General features: G+C 36.3%; 1 protein-coding gene across 1 annotated transcript in view; it reads right to left on the reverse strand.

The window, feature by feature from the left end:
- The window catches only part of FBXL17 (F-box and leucine rich repeat protein 17), a 685599-nt gene that overhangs the window by 650322 nt on the left and 13842 nt on the right, over positions 1–21435 (reverse strand). Inside the window, exons 2-3 of the mRNA XM_066381970.1 lie at positions 17348–17470; positions 13696–13953 (exon numbers count right to left, since the gene is read on the reverse strand). Coding sequence (XP_066238067.1) covers positions 13696–13953; positions 17348–17470 — 381 coding nt within the window. The remainder of the gene's footprint in view (positions 1–13695; positions 13954–17347; positions 17471–21435) is intronic.

Genomic DNA, 21435 nt, shown 5'->3' on the forward strand with positions numbered 1-21435 from the left:
TTATCTTACAGAAATTCGGAATCTAAAAACAATAGATGGTATTTTCCTTTGTAGTGGTAAAATATATGTAACATAAAATTTGCCATTTTAACCATAGCTAGGTATACAATTCAGTTACATTAATTATTTATAGGGCTGTGCAACCATCACCGCTCACTATCCACTTTCAAAACTTTCCCCTCATCCCAAACAGAAACTCTCTACCAATTATCCATTTCTCATTCTTCCAACATCTGAAAACACTTATGGTTTATCTCTATGAATTGCCTATGCTACATACTTTATATAAGTAGAATCATAAATCCCTGGCCAGATGGCTTGGTTGGTTGGAGCATTGTCTTGATGTGCAAGGGTTATGGGTTTGATCCCCAGTCAGGGTACATACAGGACCATATTGATGCTTCTGTCTGTCTGTCTCTCTCTCCCCTTCCTTCTCACTCTAAAATCAATAAATTTTAAAAAATTGTTTTTAAATAAAAGAAGTGGAATCACACAATATTTGTTCTCTGGGTTTGGACTATTTAACTTTTCGTATGTTTTCAAGATTCCTTCATGTGGTAACCAAGTACATATCAGCATTTCATTCCATTATATAGCTTAATAATATTCTATTGTCATGTAACATTTTGTTTATTCATTCATCTTTTTTTTAACAAACTTTTTTTATTATTATTATTAATTTTGAGAGAGGAGAGAGAGAGAGAGAAGGGGGAGGGAGGAGCAGGAAGCATCAACTCCCATATGTGCCTTGACCAGGCAAGCCCAGGGTTTTGAACCGGCGACCTCAGCATTTCCAGGTCGACGCTATTCATTCATCTCTTAATGGACACTTCGGTTGTTTCCACCTCTCAGCTATTAGAATATTGTTGCTATAACAATTAGAGAAAAAGTGTGTGTATATGTGTGTGTATATAAATATGGAAGAACTGTTGGTTTAAATGATTTATGTTTATTCTTTTGAGAAACCACCAAACTATTTTCCAAATCAGGTGCACCATTTTACATTCCCACCAGCAATATACCAAGGTTCCAATTTTTTCACATCCAAAGCAATATTTATTTTCTGGTTGTTTTTTTAAACGTCCATTGAAGTAGGTGATACCATGAAATGGTATCTCATTATGGTTTTTGATGTGCAAGTCTCTGACAATCAATAATGTTGAGCATCTTTTCATGTGCTTCTTAGCTATTTATATATCTCCTTTGGATAAATGTCTGTTAGAGTATTTTGTCCATTTTTCAATTGAGTTTTTTGGGGGGAGTGTTTGTTTCTGTTAAGCTGTAGGAGTTCTTTATATATTCTGGGTATTAAATCTTTATTATATATCTGGTTTTCAAATATTTTCTCCTATTTTGTGTGTTTTCTGTTCACTCCATTAAGAAATGTCCTTTCAGCCCTGGCTGGTTGGCTCATTGGTAGAGCATTGGCCCAGAGTGTGGTTGTCCCAGGTTCAATTCCCCGTCAGAACCCACAAGAGAAGTGCCCATCTGCTTCTCTATCCTTCTCCCCACCCCTCTCATTTCTCTATTTCTCTCTCTCTCTCTTCCCCTTCTGCAGCCATAGTTCAATTGGAGTTAGCCCACTAGTTGAGGATGGCTCCATGGCCTAAGGTACTAAGAAGAGCTCAGTTGCTGAGCAACGGAGCAACGCCTCAGATGGGGACAGCATCATCCCTAGTGGGCTTGCCAGGTGGATTCTGGTTAGGGTGCACGTGAGAATCTGTCTCTGCCTCCCCTCCTCTCCCTATATAAAGAAAAAAGGAAAGAAAAAATGTCCTTTGGCCCTGCCTGGGGATCTCAGTTGGCTGGAGCATGGTCTTGATATGTGAGGGTTGCGGTTTCAATGCCAGTCAGGACATATGCAGGAATTAGCCAATGGATGCATAGATGGGTGGAACAACAAATCAATGTTTCTTTCTTTCTCTCTAAAATCAATTACTAAGTAACTTTTTTTTCAAAAAGGCAAAGAAAAAAGAATGTCATTTGAAGCACCCAAGCTTCTTATTTTAATCACATCCAATTTATCAGTTTTTTTTTAAATTTTGTGTCTGTGCTTTTGATGACATAGTAAAGAAATTACCAGCCTGACCAAGGAGTGGCGCAGTAGATAAGAGTGTCAACCTGGGATCCTGAGGACCCAGGTTTGAAATCCTGAGGCTGCTGGCTCAAGCACAGGCTCATCCAGCTTGAACATGGGATCATACAGATGACCCTATGGTCACTGGCTTGAGTCCAAAGGTTGCTGGACTGAAGCCCAAGATCTCTGGCTTGAGTAAGGGGTCACTGGTTTGGCTGGAAACCCCCAGTCAAGGCACATATGAGAAAGCAATAAATGAACAACTAAGGTGCCACAACTATAAGTTGCTGCTTCTCATCTCTCTCCCTTCCTGTCTGTCTCTGTCTCTCTTGCTAAATAAATAAACAAACAAATAAATAAATAAATTACCAAATCCAAAGTTATGAATATTTACACCTATACTTTCTTCAAAGTTTTATAGTTTTAAGTCTTAAATTTAGATCTTTGATCCATTTTGCATTAATTTTTGCAAATGATATAAAGTATGGGTTTAATTTCATTCTTTTGTATCCCAGCACCATTTCTTGAAGAGTGTTCTTTTCCCCACTAAATGGTCTTGGCATTGTGGTTTAAAAAAAAAAAAATCAATTGACCATCTGTGCGAGGCTTTACTTCTGGGCTTTCAATTTTATTCCATTGGTATCTATATCTATTCTTAGGCTAATATAACACTATTTTGATTTCTGGACATCAGTAGTATGTTTTAAAATTGAGAACTATAAATTCTCTGAACTTTGCTCTTCCTATTCAAGAAAGACTCTTGTGGCAGTTCTGGGTTCCTTAAAATTCCTTATGAACTGAAGAGTGGAGTTTTCCATTTCTGCAAAAGCCACCACTGGAATTTTAATAGGGGTTGCACTAAGTCTGTAGATCACTTCAGGTAGTATTATCATCTTAAAAATACAAAGTATTCCAATTTATGAATTCAAGATATCTTTCCATTTATTTAGGTCTTCTTCAATTTTTTTCAAAAATGTCTTATAGTTTTTAGTATATAAGTCTTACATCTGTTTAGTTAAATTTACTCCTGAGACTCAAGGACCTAGATAACAGCGAAGTGGTTACCAGGGGGAGGAAGATGTGTGGTACGGGGTGCAGAAAGGAAGTAAAGAGAGACAAATATATATGGTGACGGAAAGTTATCTGACTTTGGGTGATGGGTATACAACAGAATCAACAGTTCAAACGCTATAGAACATTTACCTGAAACCTATGTACTCTTATTGATTAATGTCACCCTGTCAAGTCTAATTTTTTAAATAAAAATTTTAAATATATATATTTAAGTGTTTCCAACGCTATTTTAAATGTAATTATTTTCTTAATTTCCTTTTTGGATTTTTCATTGTTAGTGTATAAAAATACAACTGAGTTGTTTTCACATTGATTTTGTATGTGGCATTTTGCTGAATTCCTTTATTAGCTCTAAGGATTTCTTCATGTAGTCTTTAGGCTTTACTACATATAAAACCACATCATCTGCAGATAAAGATTGTTTTACTTGTTCCTATGCAATTTGGAAGACTTTGCGTTCTTTTTCTTTGCTAATTGTTCCGGCTTAGGGCTTCAAGTACATTAGCTGTAGTTCTGTCACATATTGCCTTTATTATGTGAAGAACACTTCTATTCCTAGTTTATTGTCTTTTTTTTTTTATGGATAAGTGTTGGATTTCAACAAATGCATTTCCTATTCTAATTAAATGATTATGTGAGTGTTTTTTGTTTTTTTTTAATTCAAGGAATGTAGTGTATTACAGTGGTCCCCAAACCCCGGGCCGTGGACCGGTACCAGTCCATGGGCCATTTGGTACCGGTCCACAGAGAAAGAATAAATAACTTACATTATTTCTGTTTTATTTATATTTAAGTATGAACGATATTTTATTTTTTAAAAAAAACAGATTCCGGCCCTGGCCGGTTGGCTCAGTGGTAGAGCGTTGGCCTGGCGTGCAAGGGGTCCCGGGTTCGATTCCCGGCCAGGGCACACAGGAGAAGCGCCCATCTGCTTCTCCACCCCCCCCCTTCCTCTCTGTCTCTCTCTTCCCCTCCTGCAGCCAAGGCTCCATTGGAGCAAAGATGGCCCGGGCGCTGGGGATGGCTCCTTGGCCTCTACCCCAGGCGCTGGAGTGGCTCTGGTCGCAGCAGAGCGATGCCCTGGAGGGGCAGAGCGTCGCCCCCTGGTGGGCGTGCCGGGTGGATCCTGGTCAGGCGCATGCGGGAGTCTGTCTGTCTCTCCCCGTTTCCAGCTTCGGAAAAATACAAAAAAAAAAAAAAAAAAAAAAAAAAAAAACACCACAAACAGATTCCCTCTGTTATATCTGTCTAAGACTCACTCTTGACGCTTGTCTCGGTCACGTGATACATTTATCCGTTCCACCCTAAAGGCCGGTCCATGAAAATATTTTCTGACATTAAACCGGTCCGTGGCTCAAAAAAGGTTGGAGACCACTGGTGTATTACACTGATTAATTTTTTTCATGTTGAACCACTTTTTCATTCATAGAATAAATTTTACTTGTCATGCTATATAATTCTTTAATATGCTGCTGACTTCTGTTTGCTAGTATTTGTTGAGCATTTTTGCATCCACATTGATTAATAATATTGGCCTGTAGTTGTCTTTTCTTATAGTGTCTTTGTCTGGCTTCAGAATAAGAGCAATGCTGGCCCCATAGGTGTTAGAAGTATCTTCTCCTCTATTTAGGAAAAGTTTGAGGAGGGTTGATATTAATTCTTCTTTACATGGTTTTTTTTTTTAATTTTATTTATTCACTTTAGAGAGAAGAGAAAAAGGAAGAAAGAGACACAGAGAAGGAGAGAGACACAGAGAGAAGGTGGGGAGAAGCTGGAAGCATCAATTCCCATATGTGCCTTGACCAGGCAAGCCCAGGATTTCGAACCAGCGACCTCAGCATTTCCAGGTCGACGCTTTATCCACTGCGCCACCACAGGTCAGGCTTCTTCTTTACATGTTTTAGCAAAATTCAACCAAGAAATTATCTGATCCCCCAATTTTCTTTGCTGGAAAGATTTTTATTACTGATTCAATCTCCTTACTTGTTATAAGTCTTCATATTTTCTACTTTTTCTTGATCAGTTTTTGTAGTTTGTGTATTTCTAAGAATTTTTTGCCCCTTTTGACATTATCTAATTTGTTGTGTATACTTGTTTACAATTTTGTTATATGTATAATCTTTTTATTTCTATGAGGTTGGTGTTAATGTCCACCCTTGAGTTTCTGATTTAATAAACTAAATCTTTTTTTCTAATTAATTTTAGTTAAAGGTTTGTCATTTTTGCTATTTAAAAAAAAAACTAGTTTTGGTTTCATTTATTTTCCCTATACATTTTTCATTTATCTCTATTCTGATCATTTTTTTCTTCTCTTTTTTTTTAAGTTCTTCAGGTGTCATAATTAGTTTACTAATTTCATATTTTTGGTGTGTTGTATGTAAGCTTTTATAGCTAAAATCTTCCTCCGAGCACTGCTTTTGTTGCATTCCATAACTTTTGGTATGTTGTCTTCATTTTCACCCACTTCAAAATATTTTCTAATTTTCCGTGATATCTCCTATGATCTATTTTTTAAGAGTGCTCTGTTTAATTTCCACACATTTGTGTACTTTCCTTTGTTACTGATTTCTAGATTTGTTTCATTGTTGTCAGAGAAGATACTTATATAATTTCAAATTTTTAAAATTATTAAAACTTGTTTTTGGTCCAAAATATGGTCTAATTTAAAGAATGCTCCAAATACCTAAAAAGAATGTCTTCTTCTCTTTTTGAGTGTAATGTATTATATATGTCTGTTAGGTATAATTGGTTTGTAGTATTATCAAGTTCTCTATTTTCTTGTTGATATTCTCAGGTTGTTTTATCCACTAAGTAGGATATTAAAATCTCCAATTGTCAATGTAGAACTGTCCTTCCACCAAGTCTCTCCATTTTTGCTTCATGTATTTAGAAGCTCTGTTGTTAGGTGCATGTGTATTTAAATTGTCATATTGTCCTGATAAATTAAAACTTTAATCAGTATGTAATTATCTTCTTTGTCTCCTGCAACCTTTTTGACTTAAAATTAATTTTTTTCTGCTAATAATACAGCCACTCCTGCTTGCTTTGGTTATTAGTATTTAAATGGAATACCTATTTCACTCTTTTACTTTCAACCTCATTGAGTCTGTATCTAAAATGAGTCTTTTACGGACTTTATACACATGGTTAACTTTTTATCCATTCTACCAATCTTTGCCTTTTAATCAGAGTTTGAACTATTAATATTGAAAGTAACTATTGATAGGGATTTGTTTCTGCATTTAGCTATTTGCTTACTATATGTCGCAGGTTTTTCTGTTCCTCAGCCTCTCCACTATTCAATTTTTTGTATTTAGCAAATTTTATGCAGTATACCATTTGATTCTTTTCGCATTACTTTCTGCATATATTTTAGTTATTTTTAATAGTTTCCCTGTAAATTACAATTAACATTGTAAACATATAATCGCCTAACTTGAATAATACCAACTTAGTTTCAGTGGTTTACAAACACTTTGTTCCTGTACATCTTTATTTCTCTTACTGTATACAGCTATTATCACAAGGTACAATTTTATACATTATGTGTCCATTATGGAGATTTATAATTATTGTTCTACATATCTGCCTTTTAAATCATATAGAAAAAAAATGAGGAGCCTGACCAGGTGGTGGCACTGTGGATGCAGCATTGACTGGGATGCGGAGGACCCAGGTTCAAAATTCCAAGGTCGCCGGCTTTAGCGTGGGCTCATCTGGTTTGAGCACAACTCACCAGCTTGGGCCCAAAGTCACTGGCTTGAGCAAGGGGTCACTCGGTCTGCTGTAGCCCCACAGTCAAGGAACATATGTGAAGGCAATCAATGAACAACTAAGGTGCCACACAAGAAATTGATGTTTCTCATCTCTCTCCCTTCCTGTCTGTCTGTCCTTATCTGTCCCCATCTCTGTCTCTCTCTGTCACCAAAAAACAAACAAAAAAAAAATTAAGGAGTTACAAACCAAATGTATAATAAAACTCTTTAAATTTACCTATATAGTTACATATACCCATGTTCTTTTTTTCTTCAGATGGCTTTCTGTTACAGTCCAGAGTTCTTTTATTTCAACTTGAAGAACTCTTTTTAGCATTTCTTGTGAGGCAAGTCTACTAAAAATGAACTACCTTGGTATTTGTTTATCTAGGAATATGTTGATGTCCTCTTCATTCTTGGACAGGTTTGCCACATATAGAATTCTTGGTTGACAGTCTTTCCTTCAGCACTTTAAATGTGTCAGCCCACTTCTTTCTGGCTTCCATGGTTTCTAATAAGAAATCACCTCTTAATCTTATTCTACCAGGGGTCCCCAAACTTTTTACACAGGGGGCCAGTTCACTGTCCCTCAGACCGTTGGGGGGCCGCCACATACAGTGCTCCTCTCACTGACCACCAGTGAAAGAGGTGCCCCTTTCCGGAAGTGCGGCGGGAGCTGTATAAATGGTTTCAGGGGGCCATATGCGGCCCACAGGACGTAGTTTGGGGATGCCTGTATCTAGACCCTTTGTATTCAGTGAGTCACTTCTCTGTTGCTGCTTTTGAATTTCACACTTAGTTTTTGGCTTTGGACAATTATACTATTATGTTTCTCAATGTACACTGCTCACAAAAATTAGGGGATATTTTATTGCTTCATATTCATTTTGAAATATCCAATTTTTGTGAGCAGTATATGCCTCTTTGGCATTATCCTGCTTGGAGTTCATTGGGTTTATCTTTTTTTTTCTTCCTTCTTTTACAAGTGAGAGGAGGCGAGATAGACTCCCGCATGTGCCCCAACCAGGATCCACCCAGCAATCTCCATCTGAGGCAGATGCTCTGCCCATTTGGGGCCATACTCACAACCAAGACATTTTTAGTGCCTGAGACAGAAGCTCCACAGAGCCATTCTCAGCACCCGGAGCTGATACACTAAAAGCAATTGAGCCACGGCTGCAGGAGCAGAAGAGAGAGAAAGAAAGGAGGGGAAAAGGTGGAGAAGCAGATGGTCACTTTCCCTGTGTGTCCAGACCAGGAACTGAACCCAGGACATCAACACACCAAGCCAATGCTCTACCACTGAGCCAACTGGTAAGGACCTGAGTTTCTTAGATGTAGCGATCCATGTCTTTCATCAAATTTAGAAGTTTGGGTCATTATTTCTTTGAACATTCTTTCTGCCTCTTTCCCTCTCCCTTCTTCTGGGATTCCCATAATACAAATGTTGTTTTCCATCATTTATGTCTCACAGGTCCCTTAGACTCTGTTCACATTTCTTTATTTTTTCTTTCTGCTTCTCAGACTCAATAATTTCAATAATCCTATGGCCAAATTCACTGATTCTTTCTTGTGCCTGCTCATAGCTGATGCTGAATCACTCTAACAAACTTTTCTATCAATTACCTACTCTACTGCACAACTCCTACTTACTTCTCTTTATAATTTCTAGTCCTCTATCAATATTCTCATTTTGTTCTTAATTTTTCTTAATTCCTTTAGTTTTTTTTGTCCATGCTTTCTATTAGCTCTTTGAACATATTAAAGATACTTGACTTAAACTCTTTGTTTACTAAGTCCAGTGTCTGGGCTTCCACAAGACTGTGTCCTGTCATTTTTTTTCCCTTTGAGTGGGCCATACATCCCCGTTTCTTTTCATGCCTTGTGATGATTCTGTTGTTGAAAACTGTACATCCAAATATTATAGTGTATTCTAATATGGTAACTTGGGAAATCAGAGTCTTCCCTTCCCTAGGGATTGCTTTCTTTAATTACAGAAGGTTTAGCTTGTGTTTTGCCAGTATTTTGACAAATATTTTCTTGACTGACAAGAGCTTAAAAACAACACAATATAAAAGAGAAAAGAAAAATATTTCTCCCAGTTCTTACAGACAGGTCCTGCACTGGGGTATTCCTTTAACACTTAGCAACATCATTTACAATTCTGCTTTGATCTTCACTTCCAAGGTAGTTTAAGGTTGCCTCAGGTTTTCCAGGGCATGAAACCTGCCCTGGAACATATATGCATGTGGCTTTCTAAATTCCCTCCAGATATGTCTTGGCAGTTCTTACTGCCCCAATTCTCTAAAGAAATTCTCTCCCAGGTTTTTCCTCTCAGGACCTAGGTGGTCTATTACATTAATCAGCCACAATCTTTTGCCTCAACATCTGCAGGTTTTTCCCATTTGTCTTACACTGTTTTCTAATAATGCCTACTGGTTTTCCTCCCTGAAAAATTGTCCATACTGAGAACATGAGCAGCTGTCTTCAAACCTGTTGCCAAGCCGGGCAAGGTATAGAGCACTGACAGTACAAATGCCACAGTCTTTCCCACACGTTTTAACTGCCATTTTCTTGGTTCAGCATTCGCCGGGTTGCTGTAAAGCACTAACTGCTTCCCAGAATTCTGGCAAAGTTGGTTCTAACAGTTTCTGCTTGTTTTTCTGTGGTGAAATGGGGTTTTGGAGTTGCCAGCTTTGCCAATGATTTTGCTGATATTCTAAATATTATTTTTAAAGACCTAAAATCTCATAATGTAACAAGACTGAAATTTACTAATGCATTTATTTTTGCATTATTTTAATTTGAGAGGATGCCTATAATAACTACAGTGATATAGAAACATCCAGAAATTTCTACTGAGATCCATGAATTAGATTGAGGTATTATAGTGCTAAAATAAAATACAAAGAATCACATAAAATGTGAATTTAAAAGATATAACTTCTTAGATTTCTCTGAATATTCTGGCCACTGCTATTTCATGTTTTGTAGCAAAAGCCAGATGGTAATAAAATACTAGAAAAACTGAAATAGCCTACTGTCCCTAATTAATTAGTTCTTTTTTGCCCATAATACATAACTGTAGTTTTATGAGATGACTATAATAAACATACATTCTACCAGTACAATTATTTGTAGTTATTTTTATGAAAATAAAAGTATCAAGATTTCAAGCCCTGATCAGGGAGCTCAGTCATTGTCCCAAAATGACAAGGTTGTCGGCTTGATTCCAGGTCAGGACACATACAAGAATCAATCAATGAATGTATGGATGGGTGGGAAAAAAAGTCAATGTTTCTCTCTCTTTCCCTTCTTCTGTAAAATCAATCAATCAATCAATATAATTTTTAGCCTGACCAGGCAGTGGTGAAGTGGACAGAGCATCACCTGGGACACTGAGGACCCAAGTTTGAAACCCCAAGGTCACCAGCTTGAGTGTGGGCTCACCCGGCTTAAGCATGGGCTCACCTGGCTTGAGCATGGGCTCACCCAGCTTGAGCGTGATCATAGTCATGACCCATGGTTGCTGGGATGAGCCCAAAAATCACTGGCCTGAAGACCAAGATTGCTGACTTGAGCAAAGAATCACTGGCTCGGCTGGAGGCTCCAGGTAAAGGCACATAAGAGAGAGCAATCAATGAACAACTAAGGTGTCGCAATTATGAGTTGATTCTTCTCATCTCTCTCCTCTCCTGTCTGCCCCTGTCTGTCCCTCTCTGCCCATCTCTCTTTCTAAAAAAAAAATAAAATAAATACAAAAATAAAAATATTTCCCTGGGCCTGCCTGGTCAAGGCACATATGAGAGTTGATGCTTCCTGCTCCTCCCCCCTTCTCTCTCTTTCTCTCTATCCCTCTCTTCCTCCTCTCTAAAATGAATAAATAAATAAATAATGAACAAAACTATCTTTTAAAAAAAAAGAAAAAAAAATATTTCAAGGTGGGATTTTACAAAAAAAACAAGTTTCAACCAAAAACAGTCTGACTTTTAAGTGTTTTACCATAAGTTTGAGAAACCTTATTAAGATACAATTAGTAAAATATTAAATATTTAGATCTATTAGAACTCCAAATAGACATACTTTATGTAAATGCTTTTATAAACAGAACTCAAGAACCATATGGTATTTGCTAAAGTCAATCAAAATTATAGTAGTTATGAATGGAAATACACTTTAAAGAAATTATTAGTAAAATACATGTATACCATTCTAAAACATTTATGAGTTTTTACTAACAGAAGTGGAAATAAAATACCTTGCAACCTGATCTGCAGAATCAACAATTCAATCATTTGGTATGTTTATGAGTAAAAAAAATAATAATCCCAAGAAAATTCTGAAATTATAAATAGTTCATGCTAGACCTTTTAAAACTTTATTATACATTTTTGAGTTGTTAAGTCACTAAAACTATAATACACTTCCACAGCAGAACTCATCAAACATCTCTGGGTCATAAATTTATTTACTAAGTGTGTCAAGGTCAACATTTATTTAACATAATACAGAGGTAGGCAAAAGTAGGTTTATAGTTGTTTCACAAGGGAAAAGACCTTCAGGTTATGATTATTACAATAGCTTTTTTAACTCAAAATAATGTTACAATACAACTGTAAATCTAGTTTTACCCATCTCGTAGTGTAGAATAGAAAATATCAATGTTTACTGGACAGAAGGCTACATACTGTTTCATAAAATTTTTATTTCTATCTTATATATATAGAAAAGGCATTCTCTTTCTAATATACCACACCATTTTATCAGAAGAAAGAGGCTAAAATAGGATACTCCTGCTATAGCACAGACTTAAGCATTGGAAATTATTACTCGCTATTTTGCAATGAGGTTCCTATGTAATTATTTAATGTAATATACTCACTTAAAAAGATTACTTCAGGATGAAAAAAATTTAGATTGTTTTACTACTTCTATCATGTTATTACTTTATATGTAACTAATTCATAATTCAGATATCATGCAAATCTGAAGCAAACATCTAATCCATCATCAATTAATGGGTTCCAAAATAACTCACATGCTAGAAAAGATTTACTTAATTAGTCTCAAAGTTGTCAGTTAATTAATAGGCAATCTTTATATTTAGGGATCTTCATTTTATTTCTAACTTCATCTCAGGTCAGATTCAAATCTAGGAATTTAATTTACTCTGCAGTTTTACCGGGAAGTATTTAGACTGCATCCCAATTCTAAATTTAAATATTAATCCTGTGCCTGACCTGTGGTGGTGCAGTGGATAAAGCATTAACCTGGAATGCTAAGGTCACTGGTTCAAAACCCCGGGCTTGCCTGGTCAAAACACTTATGGGAGTTGATGCTTCCTGCTCTTCCTCTCCCCTCCTCTAAAAATGAATAAATAAATAAATAAATCTAAAAAAAAATAATGTCTCTATTCGAGGTCTAGAAGAATATAGTTTATTGGCCTGGAAATGTCGAAAGACAATAATGGCTTTGGAAAATCCAGGCATCAACTCTCAGCTCAACTATCTGCTAAACATTAGGCAATTCATCAATCTCTCTAAAGCCTAATTTCTTCCTTTACAAAATGAGTTTAATATCAACTATTTCACAAAGTTATTTCAAAGGCTAAATGTAAAAATACAACAAGCACCTACTACAATAGTAGAAACATTATCAAATATTCAAAATATTCACAAATTCAGGGTCTGCCACATAGAATCTGTTTAATAACATCAAATGAATAATCAACTCTGAAACAAGAAACCTTAAACACCATTTCCAAAGGAAGCAAATCAATATATAATACTATTTTTAATCCTATTTTTATGCTAAATAGAGATAATTACCACCTTTTTCTTTATTTTATACTCTCTCACTTAAACTTTCATTTATGCCTTAAAACATTTTAAAACATGTAAGCATGTTATTTAATAACATAAAAGAAAAATTAAAAGTTAATTTTTAAAACATCATGCTGACCTAAACTGCATAGATCTTGTTACCTAAAGCAAAATTTGGAACAAAATTTAATTAAGAAAAAAATAAGCCTGACTTGTAGTGGCGCAATGGATAAAGCATCCACCTGGAAATGCTGAGGTTGCCGGTTCGAAACCCTGGGCTTGCCTGGTCAAGACACATATGGGAGTTGATGCTTCCTGCTCCTCCCCCCCTTCTCTCTCTCTCTCTCCCTCTCTCTCTCCTTTCTAAAAAAATAAAATAAAATAAAATAAAAGCCTGACCAGGCGGTGGCGCAGTAGATAGAGCATCGGACTGGGATGCGGAAGGATCCAGGTTCGAGACCCCAAGGTCGCCAGCTTGAGCGCGGGCTCATCTGGTTTGAGCAAAAAGCTCACCGGCTTGGACCCAAGGTCGCTGGCTCCTGCAGGGGGTTACTCGGTCTGCTGAAGGCCCACAGTCAAGGCACATATGAGAAAGCAATCAATGAACAACTAAGAAGTTGCAACGAGAAACTAATGATTGATGCTTCTCATCTCTCTCTGTTCCTGTCTGTCTGTCCCTGTCTATCTCTGCCTCTGTAAAAAAAAAAAAAAAAAAAAAAAAAATTAAAAAAATGGCTGGTCACAGAAGTTCAGCCACTCACTACAAAACACAACCAAGTTAATTTATCAATTATAACAACAGCACATTAGTTCACTAACCCAAAGAAATATTCATGGATACATAAAAAAAGATGACTTCTTTTAGTCTGTGGAGATTATTTTTAACATGACAATTTTTTAAAGTGTTGCTACAAAAAAATTTTTTAGTTAATATGAGTTAAATCATGTTATAGATGCTAAAATTTACCTCTTTGAGTCCTTCATCGGTTAGTTTGTCCTGGTTGCCCACATGAACTTTCTGAAGTAAAGGACAGTGAGAAGCAACCGCAATAATAGAGGTGTCAGAAAGCTGTTTACACCTGTAAGCTGTATACCTAAGAAGTCCAGGACACTTAAACGCTAGAACACACACGCCAGTATCAGACATACTGCGACAATCAGAAATGTTGATTTCAATTATATTTTGACTTCTTGATGCAATTTTTTCCAATAGTTCATCAGTGACCTATGAGAGAAAAAAAGCAATAAATTTAAACTTTTGCTGAATGTACAAACTTTTTTTCTATTCTTTTTTAAATTATCCCCAGTAAACAATAAAATTAAATTATTGCATGAAAACCACAATCAAAAGGAAACTTTTCTACTTAATATCATATTAAAGTGTAACAAGAAATGTGGTATACCAAAAAAAAATATGTTTGATCTTTGTCTCTGGTTCCTTAAACAGAGCTCCTAAAACCCTTGGAATTTCCTGAGTGACAGCAGTGTCCTTTGTTCTTCATAACAAGTCCCCTTTGACCACATATGAGTTTATACTAATGAAATGACTGAAGTTGGGGCCTCCAGAAAGCTTTATGATGAGCTGGGTCAACAGAAAGAACAAATATCACGTAACTAGATGGTAGAAACTTTTAACTCCACTCCATGACATCTGGGAAAGATGTAGAGCTGGAGAATGGGTTATAAAAACTCTTTAATAATGTGATCTGAAGAGCTTCAAAATGCTGGGCAGGTGATACACCTAGAGAGAGTATGGAAACTCCACACTCTAACACCTTACCCTATATATCTTTTCCATTTGGCTGAATTTTCTCCTTTATAATCAACCATTAAGTATAAGTAGTTTTCTGAGTTCTGTAAGCCATTCTAGCAAATTATTAAACCTGAGGAAGGGGTGGAAAACTCCCCAATATATAACTGGTCAGTAGAAGTACAAGTGATTCCTGGGACTTGTGACTAGTACAAGGTGGAGCAAAAGTAGACACCGTTGTTTGTATGGAAAATAATACAATAATTAATAAATAATAATACAAGAATAAACTCTGTTTTGTATACTCACAACTGTAAACCTACTTTTGCCACACCTTATATAAATATATGAAGTAGGGATAGTCTTACAGGACTAAGCCCTTAACCTGTGAGGTCTGTGTGCTAACTTCAAAAGTCAGTGTCAGAACTGAACAAAATTGTCAGACACAGAATTGCTGGCTGTCAGAGAATTTGTTATTAGAATGTAAAAAACTTCACATATTTGGTGTAAGAGAACACCAAGAAATAATATATACACTAGTTTTCATTAAAACCCTAAAAATCTATCCTTCTTAGGAAAACTTATTTTATTTAAACCTTCAAACTCACCAAAACTTTCCACAAGGCTACATTGAAATTTTAAGTGTTTTTTTCCCTATTTTTTAACCCAGCAATAGTGTACATCAGTGATCATGATGTATGAATCTTGACTTTTTAAATTAATATTAGGTTATACCACAGTATATAAATTTCAATTGTTTTACTATTTCTATCACAGTGTTATTTTGTATATAACTAATTCATAGCCTTGAAAATTAATTTCATTTTGTGTATCAGCACACCAAAGATTATATGTAAATGTCCATATCAAATAGCTTTTCTCAGAAGACTCAAAGCTAAATATGAGTAACCTTAAAATTCATCTGGTGAAAAACTCACATGGTCATCTGAATTTTAAAAATAATTTTTAAAGACTCAACCTCTACTTAGCATCTGCTCAATAACAACATTAAAAAAAAAGTTAGCATTATTCAGATCCTTTGAGTAAAAGTAATGGCAAGAGAAAACACACATGATGAACTTTAGAACAGAAGGAAAGAACTGGAGTGTTTGGGACACTAGGAATAAGAACCAAGGTTAAAACTATCTTTGTTGGCCCTGGCCGGTTGGCTCAGCAGTAGAGTGTCGGCCTAGCGTGCGGAGGACCCAGGATCAATTCCCGGCCAGGGCACACAGGAGAAGTGCCCATTTGCTTCTCCACCCCTCCGCCGCGCTTTCCTCTCTGTCTCTCTCTTCCCCTCCCGCAGCCAAGGCTCCATTGGAGCAAAGATGGCCCGGGTGCTGGGGATGGCTCTGTGGCCTCTGCCTCAGGCGCTAGAGTGGATCTGGTCGCAACATGGTGACACCCAGGATGGGCAGAGCATCGCCCCCTGGTGGGCAGAGCGTGGCCCCATGGTGGGCATGCCGGGTGGATCCCGGTCGGGCACATGCGGGAGTCTGTCTGACTGTCTCTCTCTGTTTCCAGCTTCAGAAAAATGAAAAAAAAAACAAACAAAAAAAACTATCTTTGTTTGTGTTTGTTGGGAAAGCACAAATACAGTAAGTTTCACAGCTAAAACTTGAACATAGTATCCTTTAATGTATTTTTCATTTATAAACCTCACTACCAGCAGAGAGAAAAAACTATTTTTAGTCAGAGTTTGTAACAAATAGCTCAGATATACAAAAGTATTGAAGTAAAGAGCCAATGGATTATTTCACATTATTTCACATTACTACTCTAACCCAGGCATGTAAACCTTGCTCATTTTGTTTTAAAGTGTACATACCACATGCATAACCACTAACAGAGGTATGTTGGAGTTGGCTTGTACCAACTCACAAGACTATAATGTGTACCTCTTTCTAAATCAGTGACATCACTGCATTCAGTGACATCACATTGGTAGTTTAAAAATAGCTACAGTGGAAATATTTATACCACAGAAACCAGCAAATAATACAAATCAAGGCTTTTTATTTGTTCATTTGTTTTTGAAAGCCAGTTGTTACACATTTACCAGCACACCACTACTAACAGCATCACAAAAGGATTTAAAGCAATGTTAGTACTCTAATAAAATCCTAATCTTATTGGATATTTTTATATATTTCCATGCCAAGTATTGACAACCAAGTATAAATGAAGAATTGCAAACTGTTTGCAATAAGCACTATTTTCTCTGTCCTTTTTTTTCCAAATATGCCAGCATATAAATATATATATTGGGCAACCAGGAAATAGGAAGGATTAGAAAATTTACCAACAGTAAAATTAAAACAAAGTAAGTAATCTCAGCTCATTTTGTTTCCATTACTTCATCTATAGTAATAGTGTAAGTACAGTATTATTAATATTGTAATAATAAGTTAATAGGGATAACAATAGTATCAACTCATAAGGTTATTAGAAAGACAAACTGCATTATATGTATGTATAAAACTTGTAGAACAGTGCATGGCATATCAGCAGTACTATATAAGTGTTTGCCATCATGTTCTACTATGAAACTACATAATATGCATGATATGACCCTTCCAGGAAAGGAAAGTTTAATTTTGTTTAAGTTTAATGTAAAAAGGGGAAGACAAACAGGATATAAAGAAAATTAAGAAGCAACCCAAAATTACCAACCCTTAAAGATATCTTCTTAACCATAAGAACATAGCTTTAACTTAAATTCATACACAAAGAATTCTAAAGAACAGAATTACGGATTATAGTCATTTGAACTATCTTGAGAAACTACAACAGAGAAGTGATTTCTGAAGAGAAATAGATTTTTTTGAATCGGTAAAATTTGTGCTTCTTAGAATTAGATTACATATACCTGCTGACGACTACTAAGATCCAGCTGCTTCCAAAACTGGAAATCTAAACAAAGGTCACGCCAATACTTGCAAACCAACGATGCAGAAAGGCAACGTTCATCCAGGGATAAATTAGAAAATATCTGTGAATAAAAAAAGAAACCATATGATATGTGGTAAACAGTTTAAAGGTACTCCTTTGTTAAAAAAAAAAATTAGCTTTAAAGCATAAAAACATGTTGAATATATTTAGTCATTATTAGAAACATCACTGGTAGAAACTGTCCTAAAGAGAAATTATGGTATGGGAGTTAAGAACATGGACTAATGTAAAATTTTCTGTAAGAAAAGGAGAAAAGGAGAGCAGGAGAGGGTGTGTGTGTGTGTGTGTGTGCGCGCGCGCGCGTGCGCACGCGCCAATATTTTTTTAAAACCAAAAGGATATGCCAAAAAATTAATAAAAATACTCATCCTAACAGGAAGAGAGAAAAGATTAAGGAGAAAGTGATGAAAGTGAAACTACTCCGCAGGTACCCAGTTTTATAGTTTTGACCTTAGAACCAGGTGAATGTTTTATACAATTTTTAAAATTAAAATGTCATAAAAGGACATTTTATCTCTACAATATTCCTTTCCAGAAATTCATAAACCCAATCTAATTCCAAGAAAAGTATCATATACACCAGTTGTGGGGCATCTCACAGAATATGTGACTAGGACTCCTCAAAAATTAAGATTATGAAAAACAAAGAAAAGCTGAGTGAGTATCAGAGACAAGAGGAGAAATCTTGAATTGGACAAAGGCCATTAACAGAAAAACTGTACCAATGCCGGCTTCACAGTTTGGCAAATGTAACAGAGTAATGTAAAATAATCAATTTAGAGGAAACTGAAAATGGATGAAGAGTATATAGAGACTTTGTACTATCTTTGCAACTCTTCTGTCTAAAATTATTCCAAAATAAAAGGCTTATTTTTAATAGAGTTTTAAAAAGTAAAAATTGTTTTTAAAATCATCAGGGTTAAGACCAATATAGATTTTTAAAAATTAAGAGACAAAGCTACAAATACAGTATGTGAACCATATTGAGATCCTGCAATGAACCAACTATAAGAAGATACTTCTGAGACAATCAGATAAAATGGGACATAAAAGAGATATTAAATGATTTAAAGAAAATTACTTCTCACTTTTTAGGTTGCAATTACACTGTGGCTATAGTATTTTTCAAAAGCTATTATCCACTTGGCCCTGGTAGGCTCAGTGGCCAGAGCATCAGCCTGGTGTGTGCACATCCCAAGTTCGATGCCCAGTCAGGGCACATAAGAGTAGTGACCATCTGCTTCTCTTCTGCTCCCTCTCACCTTACTCTCTTTCCTCCCCTCTCACAGCCAGTGGCTCCACTGATTCGAGCATCACCCCCAAACAATGAGGATAGCTCGGTTAGTCTGAGCAGTCACCTCAGGCACTGAGGATAGCTCAGTTAATTTGAGCATCAGCCACACATGGGGGTTGCCAGGTGGATCCCGGTTGGGGTACATGTGGGAGTCGTCCCTTTATCCCCCCTCCTCTCACTAAAAATAAATAAATAAAAATAAATTTTAACAAGCTACTATCCATTTTAGATATATACTTTAGCGTTTATGGCTGAAATGATATCTATAATTTGCTTTCAGATACTTTATCAAAAACAAAAATAAAACTAAAAAAAGTCAGAATACTGAAAAACTATTGAATTTGGTTGAATGATACATGGGGAGTTTTTCTACTTTGGTCTATACATGAAAACTCCATATTATTAAGTGAAAATTTTAACAAGAACATGTGCTCCATAATAAATTGTTTTATCCTAGGTTTGAATCGTGGCTTTACCATTTATTATCTATATAACCTTGGACAAATCACCTAACTTCTCTGTACCTCAATTTCTTTATCTATAAAATCAGAATAATACAGTCTTTACATAATAAGAGTTATTGTGACAACCAAACAAGCATACACAAAATTTTGAGAACATGTGTCTGGAACAGAGTAAATAGTATACAAATTATTCTTATCACAATATGACCTAAAATGATTTACCTCTGTACAGTCAAATGTTGCAGAAATATAAGCTAGAATCTCTACTATGTTTAAATCTTGAGCCTTGGGAAAACAACTGCCAACTGCTGTTCCTTTACAACTATTGTTTGTCCTCCAAGCGTTAAGTGAGAAGTAAAATTACACATAAAAATCACTGGCATCGATGTAGGTAAGCCCACTACAGTCTCTCACTCCCATTCATGACATCTAAAACCTTTGCATAGCATACTAAAAATAATTACCTCAGGACTCCAAAAGGTGAAGGACAGATGGACTGGGAAGTGAACCAAAACTTAAAGAATGGCCAATAACAGAGATGAGTTTCCTGTGTTATTTTCCCTTTTCTCTACAAGCATGGAACTGAGGATGGCTCCTGTACAGAACTACACAGCAGACACAACCAATAAAAATACAGAGAAAAAATCATCTCTCTGGACAAAGCTTTGGCTTATGTAAAACAGAAAAAGTGGAGGAGTCCCCATTTGGGTTCTTTTTTCCTTTTCCTTTTTCTCACTCCTGGCCATGTCTCAAATGCAGCCTCAATCACAGATCTGCAATGTGGCAGCTGTGCAGGAACCTAAAATTCTGAAAGTAAACTGATTGTTTTGACCAGAAGAACCAGGAAAGAAACTCCGTGGACCAAAGAGTGTTCAAGGAAACTCCATTACCTTTTTCTTATCACTTCATCATGAAAACAGCCTAACTTCTAAAAAGCTAGACAGCAGAACAGACATATACCATGGGCTATAACTCTGAGAGAAACTTCATCTTTCTATCCAGAGAAACAGGAAAAGAGACCTCTCAGTCAAACAGTGTAAAGAATGGATTAAAGAAGAGATCTGGAAAAAGCACCCTTAATTCAGTGTATGAAGTGAAAAAAAAACTGAGTTAACATGTACAGAAGAAACCCAAAACAGCATAGCAAAGTCTTTAAAAACTGGGCTAACATTAGAATCACAGGTCAAAGAAAAGAAGATGAAATTTCAGTCTAAACATAACATAGCTGATCCCTGGGAAATCTGATGAATATAAACATTCATAAAACTCAATGAATTCCAACAGGATTAACTCAAAGAGATCTACACTAAGACACATTATAACCAAATTGTCAGAAGACAAAGACAGAGAATCCTAAAAACAGACAGAGAAAAGCAACTCATCGTATACAAAGAATCATTAATCAGATTAACACCTGATTTCTCATCAGAAATCATGTAGGCCAGCAGGCAATGGAGTAACACAATTAAAGCACTGAAAGAAAAACTGTCAACCAGAAATTTTATATCTGGCAAAGCTATCCATCAAAAATAAAGGACAGGTCATGGCCGGGTAGTTCAGTTGGTTTGAGCGTCATCCCAATACACCAAGGTTGCAGGTTTGATCCCCAGTCAGGGCACATATAATAATCAACCAATGAATGCATAAATAAGTGGAACAACAAATTGATGTTGATGTTTCTCTCTCTCTCTCATAAATAAATAACTTTTTAAATGAAAGAAAAATTAAGATATTTCCAGATATACACTGAGGGAATTTTTCACTAGTATACCTACTTACAAGAAATGCTAAAGCAGCCTGACCTGAGGTGGTGCAGTGGATTCGGCATCAACCTGGAATACTGAGGACCCCAGTTCAAAAACCCAGGTTTCCTGGTCAAGGCACATACGAGAAGCAACTACTTCAAGCTGATGCTTCCCATTCCTCCTCCCTTTTCTCGCTCTCTCTTTCCTCTCCCTAAAATCAATAAATAAATTTTTTTAAAAAATGCTAAACAGAGTCCTTCGGGCTGAAATGAAAAGAGCACTTGAAATCACACTGACCGGGCGGTGGCACAGTGGATAGACATCGGACTGGGATGCCGAGGACCCAGGTTCAGGACCCCGAGGTCGCCAGCTTGAGCGCAGGCTCATCTGGTTTGAGCAAAAAGCCCACCAGCTTGAACCCAAGGTCACTGGCTCGAGCAGCGGGTTACTCGGTCTGCTGAAGGCCCGCAGTCAAGGCCCATATGGGAGGGCAGTCAATGAA

The sequence above is a fragment of the Saccopteryx leptura genome, chromosome 4 (genome assembly GCF_036850995.1).
Source record: "Saccopteryx leptura isolate mSacLep1 chromosome 4, mSacLep1_pri_phased_curated, whole genome shotgun sequence".
Taxonomy (NCBI): domain Eukaryota; kingdom Metazoa; phylum Chordata; class Mammalia; order Chiroptera; family Emballonuridae; genus Saccopteryx; species Saccopteryx leptura.